Source organism: Panthera tigris, chromosome C2 (genome assembly GCF_018350195.1).
Source record: "Panthera tigris isolate Pti1 chromosome C2, P.tigris_Pti1_mat1.1, whole genome shotgun sequence".
Taxonomy (NCBI): domain Eukaryota; kingdom Metazoa; phylum Chordata; class Mammalia; order Carnivora; family Felidae; genus Panthera; species Panthera tigris.
The window spans coordinates 157,196,446-157,208,763 of record NC_056668.1 but is presented as its reverse complement, the minus strand read 5'-3'; the positions used below and the strand labels follow the sequence as shown (position 1 = coordinate 157,208,763).

Sequence of the window (12,318 nt, the reverse complement as noted above, 5' to 3'; positions counted from 1 at the left end):
TAAGCTTTTGAGGATTTATTCTCTGCAGGGGTCAAGGGTAAGAAGAGTACTGAGGGTCAGCCCAGGGCCAGGAAATTGGAAGATTTATTCCACAGCCTCATTGTTCTTGCTCACATTCTTTCAGAGCCTCACTTTATTGAAAAGGATATGCAAACAAATTTGTTCAGTGTCTATTTGGGTGCCTACCATGTCCCCAGTTCCAGCCTTAGACCTGGGAAACAGAGCTCTAGGGCTGGCAATAGAGCAGCCAGTCAGTTAAAGTGAGCTCTGTGTGCCCCTTGTGCTACACACAAGCAAGCCTCTCAGTGCTTCCTGTAGCTTGAGGGTTTTTTTTTTTAAAGAGGATTTATCATTTTTATAGGCTTTAAAATTTTTTTTCAGTAAAAATATGTGTAAGTCTACATATATGATGCATGCATAAATGAAAGTTACCTTTAAGATTTTTTAAAATGTTTATTCACTTATTTTGAGAGGTGGGGGAGGGACAGAGAGAGGGAGAGAAAGAGAATCCCAAGCTGACAGTGCAGAACCTGACGTGGAGCTCAGTCCCACAAACTGTCATCATGACCTGGGTAGAAATCAAGCACCGGACACTTAACTGACTGAGCTACCTAGGCACCCCACCTTTAAGATATTTGAAACGTATTTGGCATACTCTTCCCCCAAATATAATATGAAAATTAAGTCAGTTGAGTAACACATCTGACTGAACATCTACCAGTAGTAAATGGTAATAAATCAATACAAGGTATTAAAAAAGAAAGCTCTTTGCGTAACATTGGTTACTATTTTTAAAAATCTAAAAGAGCATTTATCATTTTTGCTGAAACACCAAGATGTTCAAAAGGACTGAAAAATAATTTATTAAAGCAAATAAGGTTCATAGTAGGTACATAATTGTAGCTTGGTTACATTTAACTCATTTAGAATTCGAAAATCCATGAAAACATTGCCAAATGTGCAGACAGGGTCTGCCTGGTTGAAAGTAGTTAGAAATTAGAAAACAAAACAGGCTGGGAGAACACCTTCTAAATTCTGAAAAGTGAGCAGAAAAACTCAAGATGCACATAAAATTACAGAATCACCCTATGGTTCATAAGAATTGAGCAACTAGGGCCCGATAATGTTTGTCCTTAAACTCATTGGGCTGTGTGCTTCCATCGTTGTATTGTTTCTTTATTCTCTTTTTGGTAGGGTTTGGGAGGACCAGGTTCATCATCTTTAAGATGTTTAACAGCCTCAGGCTAAGATTCGTCCATAGCAGTGTAGTCAGTGTCTTGGCCAGAGAACCAGAAAAAACTTACAGTGCATTAGCCATAAGCTTTCTATCCTCATTTCTCCATCAGGGATAGCCTTGCCTCAGAGACTGGAGCCATTTGAAGTCCCAGGGCAAATTGGCTCTTTCCAAGTGTTTGCTTGGATGGGCACTGTCATTTTTTGGATCTGAGACTTCTTCTTTTATGGTCCCATGGCTGACCCTCACAAGTAATATTGCCTCACTGGTAGTGTTACTTACCATCTCAATCAGATTAATGTCTGGGAGCTGTCCTTTGAAGTCACTTTGCTTATCACTGCCTAGAACGGTCCCTGATACTTGGGAGATGTTATCTGTCTGCATCTCTCTTGTGAACCATTATCAATTTAACTCAGGGATAAATCTCTTCTCTCTCATTTCTAAGTTCCAGACCAGGGGTGGGGTTGAGGGTTAGTGGGGAGGAGTCACTGCAGCACCTGAGGCCTGACAGCATTGCCTTGCTGGGTGTTTCCTATGTTGTAGCTGGAATCTGACTCCACCTGTCTCCCTCATGGTCCACATTAGAGGCCAGGGAGGCTGAGGGGTGAGGAGGTCCCCCTTGGGCTTTCTCCTCCTCCTTTTCCCTCTACTTACAGATAAGAAAGGGCCTGGCCTGCCCTTCCCTGGGTCCCTGCCCCTAAAGATTGGCCATGTGGCCTCTTCTCTGAGTTTGCTTTCTGATTCCCATGGGGATTCTCTCACAACATTTTCTTCTCACCAGGACCCAGCCCTTGCCCAGAGCCCAGATGTGCGTTGGATGGGTACAGGAACCCTGCGAGCCTCACAGATATGGCCCCCTGCTTCACCTCTCAGGAGCAGCTCTACTCTTGGGGACCACCTGGAGCCTCCCTATGAAATAGGAGTGTGTGACTTCCTGGCTGGGCAATCCGGTACTCGCCATCTGGCTCTAAGACCCCAGCCATATGCCACACATCCCAGATTAGTGTTGTCATTTCACCATCTGTCCTCACATGAGAATCCCTTTCTATCTTGGCCCTTCGCCTTGTGTCCTTTTTGCCTTCTGTGACCCATGTCCACCTAGCCTTTCCTCCTCCCATTGTACCCCCCACTGCTCACCCCCCAGCCCTCAGTGGACATTGGGGAAATGTGAAATGGATATTTAACAATAGTCCATACCTGCTCGTGGGCCCAGGAGTCCTCTATGTGGGGGAAGAGTAGGCCTACTCAGTGGGGTGCCAAGAGCTGGGTTACCTTCTCTCATGGCTCTTTCTTCTCCTTCAGAGCCTCCTGTTGCCCAGGCTCCTGCTCTTTCCCAAAGAGAGGGGTGCCCAGGAGACCTGTTGACAGCCCAGCCTCAGGTGAGCCACAGGACCTTTGGTCCTTCGTGACGTCCCAGCATTGCTGCCTAATGGAGCTGCTGAGGCTCCCCCTCATCTTGAGTCTCTGTGTCCAGTGACCTCACATCCAGAGACCTATGTCCTAGAGACCAGATTGTCCCCCTTGAGCCCAGAGCTCTTCTGCTGCGTGATGCTCTTCTTTTTCACCCTTACCAGATCCATCTTGTTCTCACTCAGAGCCTCCCCTTTACAAAAGCCGGGAGCTGTAGACCGGCTCTTGGACATAGGACTGTGTTTTTCAGGAGGCTGTGACATTCAAGGACGTGGAAGTGATCTTCTCCCAGGATGAGTGGAGATGGCTGGACCCTGCTCAGAGGAACTTATATAGGGATGTGATGCTGGAGAATTATGGGAACATGGTTTCTCTGGGTAAGACATTAATTTCCCCATACTTCTACCCACTTTTACTTCTGCCTTCTTAGTTTTTATTATGGTGCCTAGACAGGGGCCTGACCTGGACTTAGATCTTGGCTCGCTGTCACCTCAGTCTCTTCTCTTGAAGCATGGTGATGATGATGATTGTCATGCAGGATTATTGTTAAGATTAAAAGTCATATATGTCCAGTTCCTAGTTAGACATCCAAAAAAATGTTGGTTGATTTAACTGAGTGAGTTGTCACGTGGCTCCCACCTCCAGAGAATCCTAATGATCCTTTTGGCTGTGACTTCTTTCAGCCTCTTTTATCTCTGTTCAGAGCTGTTGGAAATGGCTGCCTGGGCCTCCTGTCCTAGCTTCTTCCACCAGCTTCCCTGGCCTTTCCCTCATCCTTGCCAGGACCTGAGGCCTGAGAGGGTCCTGGAGAGTAATTCTGTATGATTTATCCACCCTTCCATCTCATCTCATTCCCTTCTCTTCTGCAGTGGGGCCATTCACCAAACCTGTTCTGATTTCCTGGTTGGAGGCAAGGGAGCCATGGGGCCTGAATGTCCAAGGAGCTCAGCCCAAGGGGAATCCAGGTGTTGCCCCTGCAGGTGAGTTCCAGAGACCCTCCAGATCCTGCTTCTCTCACATCTACTCTTTTCTTTCTTTTTCTTTCTTTCTTTCTTTCTTTCTTTCTTTCTTTCTTTCTTTCTTTCTTTCTTTCTTTCTTTCTTTCTTTCTTTCTTTCTTTCTTTCTTTCTTTCTTTCTTTCTTTCTTTCTTTCTTTCTTTCTTTCTTTCTTTCTTTCTTTCTTTCTTTCTTTCTTTCTTTCTTTCTTTCTTTCTTTCTTTCTTTCTTTCTTTCTTTCTTTCTTTCTTTCTTTCTTTCTTTCTTTCTTTCTTTCTTTCTTTCTTTAAGTTTATTTATCTCGGGGGTGGGGGAGGGGCAGAGAGAGTGAGAGAGAGAGAATCCCCGACACAGGGCTTGAACTCACAAATTATGAGATCATGACCTGAGCTGAAATCAAGTCAGATGTTTAACTTACTGAGCCACGCAGGCGCCCCAACTCTTAAAGTCTTTTATACCAAGTAAGTCAGAGGGAACTTTGATGTTTGCTAGAAGGAAGATCCTTAACAGTGATGCTAAGGAATGCTGGGTTTCTGGGCTTCCCCCCCTCCAGACTGGCCTATTAGACATTTGTTTCTGGCCCTGCTCCTTCCCCAGAAACCCTTTCAGTAAGTGTTCTTGCCCACTGGAGGGCTTCACTGTTGCAGTCTTTTCCAGTCAGTGATGGTCCTCCTCCTTCCTCTGCTGCACTCCTGCTGGCCCGTAGGCCCGTGCCTGTCCCTTTGTGCTATGAAGAGCCCTGATTCCACTCCAGCTTCTCTTCTTTGCCCCTGCGATAGGCTTGACATTCAGTTCTTTCATCCAGTCCTCCATGGATCCCTCCCCTGGGCTCTTGTGGACCTTCTTACCCTCTTATGCCAGGACTCCTCTCCCCTCTTTTGCTGTTTAACACTCACTTTTCAACTCTATTTTTCAACTAGATGTGATTTCTGCATATGTCTAGCTTCTGTGCCCACCTTGCTTCTCCTCCCTTCCCTGTCATCTGGAATACTCTTCCATGTTTTGCCTTCCCTGATTCTTTGGTAAAGGTATTGGTAGTCAGGCAAAAGCCTCACCACCCAAGATTGTGGCATTTTTTTTTTTTGTCCTTCGGTGCCTTCTGCAGTTCCAAGTATGGGGAAAAAGTACACTGTCGTTTGTTTTATTTTGTGTCAGGAGGTGAGCTCCAGATTAAAACAAACAAGTTCGTCTTAAAACATGAACCTTTGGAAGAAGCAGAAACCTTTGCTGCGCCATCAGAATGTTGTGTGATGAGTGTTTCTGAGGGAATCAGGCTCAGAGAATCTCTTGAAAAGAAGAGCAGGCTAAAGCAACAGTGTGGAAGCCCCATACAATCAAGAGTTAAGAAGGAAGAGACCAAGTTCAGTCACAGGACAGCAAAAGAATCTGAAGAGTCAGGAAGAAGTGCTAGTCTTAATTTAAAACATGCTACGTATTTGAGGGTTCCCAGAAGAAAGCGATCCCTAAAACATGGCTGTGGCAGACACTTCAGAGGGAGTTCATACCACTATGATTACAAGGAATATGGGAAAGGGCTCAGGCGCATCGTTGGCGGGTTTAGCCTCCATCAGAGAATTCATGCTGGACTAAAAGGGAATGCAAAGGATGTACATGGGAAAGATTTTAGCCTTAGCCCACATCACCAGCGTGGGCAGAGTCTTCACATGGTGGAGACCTCGTATAAGTGCAGTGACTGTGGGAGGGCCTTCAGTCATAGCTCTCATCTCGCGTGCCATCAGAGACTTCACACTCAAGAGAAACCATTTAAATGCAGGGTGTGTGGGAAAGCCTTTAGGTGGAGCTCAAACTGTGTGCGACACGAGAAGATTCACACTGGAGTGAAACCTTATAAATGCAGTTTATGCGACAAGGCTTTCAGACGCCTGTCTGCCTACCGCCTACACCAGGAAACCCATGCGAAGCAGAAATCTCTTGAGTCTAATCAGTATGAGGAAGCTCTCACCTGTGGCTCAGGATTTGATCATCATTTGAGAGACCAGAGTAGGGGGAAGCTTTTTGACTGCAGTCAGTGTAGGAAATCATTCCACTGTAAATCGTATGTTGTTGAACATCAAAGGGTCCACACTCAGGAGAAACCTTATAAATGTACCAAATGTAGGAAAACCTTCAGGTGGAGATCAAATTTCACCCGTCATATGAGAATGCACCAGGAAGAAAAGTTCTATGATCAAGACAAACGTAAGGACTTCAGACTGGCCTCCAGCTGCGGTCAGCCCCAGGGTGCCCCTGCTCGGGAGAAAGCCTTTCCATGTCAGCAGTGTGGGAAAACGTTCACTCGGAAGAAATCTCTCATTGATCATCAGAGAATTCACACAGGTGAGAAGCCCTACAGATGCAGTGAATGTGAAAAAGAGTTTACCCATCGGTCAGCCTTTATTGCTCATAAGAAGCAGCATGCCATTCAAAGAAGACCCGAGGATGGGCCGTCTTCAAGTCAGGACACAGTGCTCCAGGCTCCTCCGAGCAGTCCAGAGGAAGCCTACAAATGTAGCCAGTGTGGCAAAGCCTTCCGCAATCACTCGTTCCTCCTCATCCACCAGAGAATTCACACCAGAGAAAAGCCTTATAAGTGCAGGGAGTGTGGGAAAGCTTTCAGATGGAGTTCTAACCTCTCCCGACATCAGAGGATTCACTCTTTGGAGAAACGGTACGAGTGCCACGAAAGTGAAAACACTCCAAATCTGCAGCCGCAGATCCTCACTGGCGAGAAACCTTTTTGGTGCCAAGAATGTGGGAAAACTTTTACACGCAAAAGAAGTCTTGTAGATCATAAGGGAATACATAGTGGAGAGAAGCGCTATAAGTGTAATCTGTGTGGGAAATCTTACGATAGAAAACATCGCCTTGTTAATCATCAGAGAATCCACACTAAAGAGAGACCTTTTAAATGTCAGTGGTGTGGGAAAGATTTTATTGGAAGACATACTCTCCGCATTCATCAAAGAAAACACACCAGAGTGGCACAGTCTGAATGCAGCCTGGCTGCATTATCTTCCTGCCAGGACACAGGGGTGACTTTACAGGAATTAAAATCAAGTGGGGAGAAGCCACTTGAAGATTCTGAGGAAGCTTGTGACCAGAGCTCCAGGCTCACCGGACTCCAGAACATACCCATTGGGAAAAAGTGCCACAAATGTAGCACCTGTGGGAAAACTTTTAACAAAAGCTCACAGCTCATTAGTCACAAGAGATTTCATACCCGAGAGCGGCCCTTCAAATGCAGAGAGTGTGGGAATACCTTCAGGTGGTCTTCAAATTTGGCTCGGCATATGAAAAACCATATTAGAGATTAGCTTGGGTTTTGACAGTGGGGGGAGAGGGGTTCCTAGCTGCCCTGCCAGAGAACCCTTAATTGTGGGCAGTGTGGAAAAAGCCTTCACAAAGGGTCCAGCCCTTTCTGGTTTTGAAGCTGGTGGCAGAGAATCCTGAGGTCAAAAACTCAGGGCATTTCCTTTCCTACCTGCTGGGGAAGAGCAGCAACCTGTTTTGGGGGGCCCTTCTGGAGGCTTGGGCCCCAGGAGTGGCCTTTGCACAGTGGCCTGGAGCTCCCCCAGACTTAGGTATAAGTCTAAAGGCAGATACCATTGCCCTGTGTTGTTTGATGAAATGTCTATGGTGTGATGGGCTGCAGCTGCTGGGAAGGGGCCAGTTGGATACTGTGGTGGTGTGTATTCTATTTGATCTCACAAGTTGCAGCAGCAGCAACAACAGCAAGAACTCCTAGTCTCCCCAGTTGCCTCCTGGGAGTTCTGGCTGCAGCTTTGGCCTTCACGCCTGGCTTTGGAGATATGCCACGGGCATACAGTTGTCTCAGTGGCACGTGGAAGAGAGCAGGGTTGGACTCAATCACCTGGAGAATGGGGCTCTCCCAGTGCCCCGTTGCTGTCTCTACCCACAGTCTGCAGGGTCAGCAATGGGCCATGTGTTCCAACAGAAATGTGCTGAGCACCTTCCATATGCCAGGCACTGTTGTGTGTGCTAGAGACCCAGCAGTGACTGGAATAGACAAAAAATCTGCTGTCTTGGATCTTTACAGACAATGAACGAATGAGATACATAGTGCTTTGGATGGCGATATGTGTTGTGGACAGAATGAATCAGAGAAGAGTGAGAGGCAGTGCTGGATTAGGAGGTGGGTTGCGATTTTAAGTAGGCTAGTTAGAGAGGGCTTCAACTGAAGAGGTGAAACTTGGTCCAGGCACAGGAGGTGGGGTCTTGTCTGGTATCTTGGAGAATAGTAGGGAAGCCCTTGGGCTAGAGTCAAGGGAACCAGCAGAAGAAGGGGCCCCAGAGAGCTGGTGGGCCACGTGGCGTGAGCACCATGGAGTCCCCCCAGGGGCCGGAGCTGCTTCACAGGGAGGTATGGAGGTGGGGAGCTTTGGGACAGTTTTGAGTTGAGGAGTAATGTACTCTGTGAGTTAACATTTACAAGGGTTAACCGCAGACCCGAGGACTCATGCAGTTAGTTATCCCTGCTGCCAGTTTCCATGAATGGGACTATCTCCTTTCCCCTCAAAATGTCTGAATTTTCTACAAGACTTACAGCTCTCAGCAACAATTCTAAATGTTTAATTATTGCACTTGCATCTGTACGGGACACTACGGGACCCTCTAACCTTCATGTAGCCTTCTTCTCATGTCAGATCCGGTGCTGGCATGAGGTTCAACCCAAAGGTACCAGTTCACATGACTGACGCCCTCTGGAGGAAAGGTGGTCTGGTGGGGGGAGGCACCCCCATCTCATTTGCCAACTTGACTTGAAGCACATAGCAAGAATCAGCTGGTGGTGTAAGGGTAAAGGACTGATTTTTTTAAAATGTATGTAGGTAGCCATTACTTCTGATTATTGAAGAGCTCACATTATGAATATAAGAATAAAATATCTCACTTGATAGTAGAGCACCATCCCAGACTATGTTTTACTGCTGTGTGTCAGGGTACACCTGGTGGCCAGGCCATTTCTTATAGTAAGAAGAAACGAACCTAAAAAATGTACTTTCAGTACAGTACAAGTACTCTTATCCTTTCTGGATTGTCGTAGGCGGGTGAAAATGAAGGCTTTGATGCTTTGTGGTGATGTCACATGGAATAGGCAGGGGTGGGGAAGAGGGAGATAACTGCGGCAGATCCTTGTTTGTGTTCTGGTCCCCATTCAGCTTTGTATTCAGGAAGGTTTGGTCATCTTGGCTCTTCATCCTTTTCCTACAGCAGCAGCTGCCTCTGGCCTGGAATTGGGTGTCCCATCACTGGTAAAGTAGCAAAAACTGGCTCTAGAAGTGGCTGGGCAGGGACCAGAGACCCATGTACTGAGGGCCCAGGGTCATGGGAAGGGCCTTGGAGTTATCAGATCTGAGTTCAGGCTCAGTGTGACTTTTCTTGGCAAAATGATCCTGGACAAGTCACTGAACATCTTCATCTACTGTCGGGTGTGTAAAATTAGAGTAATCAAGCTCCCTGATCCTAGGAGTGGCAAAAGAGGACTTGGTATACGGGGCTCTGGGTTAGGTAGCTGATATCTGGAACCAGAGCCCTCCCAGAACTGCAGCTCCATATCAGTTTCAGCTTCAAATCAGTTGGTGCTACAACCAAGGTAATACCCTTTTCTGTTCGTATTTTCACCACCCTCCCCCAACTCCTTGTGCCACTGTCACCTCATAGAGTTCATGCCCCAATAGGGGTTTTCTACTGCCATTTTTATAAAGTGGGACATACTTACTTTTAAACATTCACACCACAATTTGAAATGTTCAAAGAAGTAAAAATCAACAGAAATCCCTGTATGCTGAGGTAAGACTTTAATATCTTGGGGTTGTGCTGATGGAGTCTGTTTAATAACCTGAGTTTTTAAATAATATTAATTATATGAGTAATACATGATTCTAGAATTATTAGTAAATACAGATGAAGTAAAAGGAAAAGGAGAAAAGTCTTACTACTTAGAGCTAACTGCTAAACATTTTGGTGTAATCAGTGTTGGATTTAACTTCATTGCCTGCCCCTGAACACCCTTGGACCAGCCTGCTTTGTGCTGACTCCCTTCTCCACGAGTGTAGACCCTACCCATGCTCTCCCAGGTCCTCACCCTTCAAGGCCCGGCCCTCCCTACCCCTCATCCATCTAAGGCCTCTCCCCTGGTCCCACCTCTCCTTGTGCCTGTATCTTACTCTGCAAGTATTGTCCAAGTTTCCAGGAGTTATGCCTGCCACTGCAGCCAGACAGGGTACTCGGGAGGCCAGAGCTGGGTGCTTATTTGTTTGCCATGCCGAGGAGATTTTGCACAGAATTACCTCTATTAAGGAATATGGAACCGAGTTCAGTTCAGCTAAGTCAGAATTGGAGTGTTTTGAAGGGACCGTGAGCAGTGTTGATTGGAGGTCCCCCACCGGCGCACCAGTTAGCAGCTCAGCGGCGCAGTTCCCGTTGACAGCTTCTGACTGCCCAGCCACCAGTTCTCAAGTTGAACCCCGTCTCGCCCTAGAGAACATGCAGTCTTCTTTGAACCCTGCCTTGCTTTCTCTTACTGCCTAGGAAGAAGTGAGGTTGGGGCTGGGGAGAGCCAGAGGGCTGGGAGCCCCCAGAAAAGAGTAGGTATTGGAAAGTCTTTGAATCGGTTGTTCAGTGTGGTTAATCCCGGCCTCACTGACAGACCATCAGCCCACACAGAGGCATGTACAGAGAAGAAAGCACAGGAAGTGTCAGTTGATATGTACCATCTCACACGCCTCAAGATGACAGGTTTCTGTAAGCCCTTGCATGGGCATGTGTGTGGGACAGCAGGACCTGACTGTGGTGGGAGTGGAAATTGTAACAGCTCCTGTACCAGGCAGCTTGCAAAACCTTGTAAAGTTGTGTGTGTCACCAGCAGCTTCACTCCTGCACAAATCCTAGAAGAACTTCACATGGGGAGGGACATCTGTGTAAAACTGTTTATTGCAGTACTGTTTAGGTAGCAAGAGTGGGAAAACCCAAAATTTCCTTCAACAGAAAAGCAAAATAAAATAAAAGGGGTGGTTCTTGCTACTTTGGGAAGTGAATGTGAAAGAGCTAGTTACATCTTTCAACATAGATAAATCAAAAATGCTGAGAAAGTTGCAGAAGCTATGTACAGTATACCCCATTTATGTCAAATGTGTATCTGTGGGCACATTATTTAAACTTGTGTTTCACTTTTTTAATGAAATGGGATAGTAGTTGCCAACCTCACAAGGTAATTTGGGGAGGGGGGATGATTAATGAAATAATGCATGTAAAGTGTTTTGGTTAGTGGCTGGCATGTAAGCATTGTTGGCATATGGTAAACAATGTTGTTATTGTTTTGCACAATAATATATTCCTGTGGATTCAAATTATATGATGAGTATAAAATCATGTATTAAAATGTTGTGTGAAAATCGTGTTCTGCCTTTCCAGGGTGGGATTTGCAGATAGAATCAGGGAGGGTACATGGAAGTTTCACTTGTGTTTTTATTTCATTTTAAATATTGATGTAGATGGGTCAACATGTTGATTAACAGGATAGTGTGGGTTTTTTTTTTTTAACTGTTTGCTTAAAATACTTAAAAATAAAAGTGTTTTTAAGCATGGGCTCTGTTATCTCATGACTTTATAGAAATCCTGGCCCTACTGTTTATGAAATGTTACTTAGAGTGAGCCATTTAATCTCTCAAGGGCTCCAGTTTCCTTACCCACAAAACTCTGTAGCAACACAAATGGCTACTAGTAAAGGAATGGTTGAACAGTTCTGGTCCCATCTGTGATGGAATACTACACATCAGTTAAAAAGAATGAGGATGTTCTCCATGTATTGACACATCTCCAAGACAGTCAGTTTATAGGAAATTATAAGGTCTATTTTCTTTAACCTTTTTGGCCTAAGTCTAGCAAGTGAGGTCAAAAGTTTTAGACTCAAGAGTTTAAGAAATGAAAAAAAGAAAAGTTTAAGAAATGGGATCCTGTGGATGGAGATGCTTAGCCATTCCATTTTATTAGGTAAATGAAGAAAGGGGAGTAAATGTTTATGCCCAACTGCCACGCATATTACGTTAATCCTAATAACCCTGTTAAGAATAGCAAAGAAACTTGTATCACCCAGGTTACAGTCAGGAGTCAAAAACCATACCAATTATTTTAAGAAAAAGAACTTAGAATTGTGTTCAGTAGGTATATCTAAGTAAAAAGCCAAAATAAATAAATAAATAAATAAATAAAAGCTAATGTTTCATGGAGGTAGTGACTTGAAACCTGGTACCACCCCAGGACGGGGAGGGAGGGGGGGCTGTAATGGAGTCCGACCCCATTTTTGATGTTTGACAACTGACAGCTTTCAAGCCCTCCCCATTTTGCCTCACATCTGGGCCACCTGGTAAGGAAACCCAGGCACTGTCTTAACACTTGAGGTGAACTTTATGCAAACCATTGCCCTGGAAACCCACACCCCTAACCACAATAAAAATCAGAGTCACTTGCCCTTCTTTGCAATCAAGGCCAACTGACTGGCTGGGGTGCCTGTCTTGCTCTTCCCAGAGAGCCGCATTATGTGAATAATAAACTTTCTCATAACATCTTGATGTGTGTGGTGTCCCTCTGTCTCAACATCTGAATCTGTTTGGGGGCACAGTATTTATCCCACCTACACAGGGCAAGCTACAAAGCAGGAA

At 45.6% G+C, this 12,318-nt stretch overlaps 1 protein-coding gene across 2 annotated transcripts in view; it reads left to right on the top strand.

The window, feature by feature from the left end:
• The window catches only part of ZNF445 (zinc finger protein 445), a 30,927-nt gene extending 20,306 nt beyond the window's left edge, over positions 1–10,621 (top strand). Inside the window, exons 3-7 of one of the 2 annotated variants that reach the window (XM_042956410.1) lie at positions 2,016–2,184; positions 2,537–2,613; positions 2,895–3,021; positions 3,514–3,624; positions 4,796–10,621. In XM_042956410.1, coding sequence (XP_042812344.1) covers positions 2,016–2,184; positions 2,537–2,613; positions 2,895–3,021; positions 3,514–3,624; positions 4,796–6,954 — 2,643 coding nt within the window. In that variant the 3' untranslated portion in view covers positions 6,955–10,621. The remainder of the gene's footprint in view (positions 1–2,015; positions 2,185–2,536; positions 2,614–2,894; positions 3,022–3,513; positions 3,625–4,795) is intronic. The other variant, XM_007099038.2, reaches the window with a different exon arrangement.
• The last annotated feature ends 1,697 nt before the right edge of the window (positions 10,622–12,318 follow it).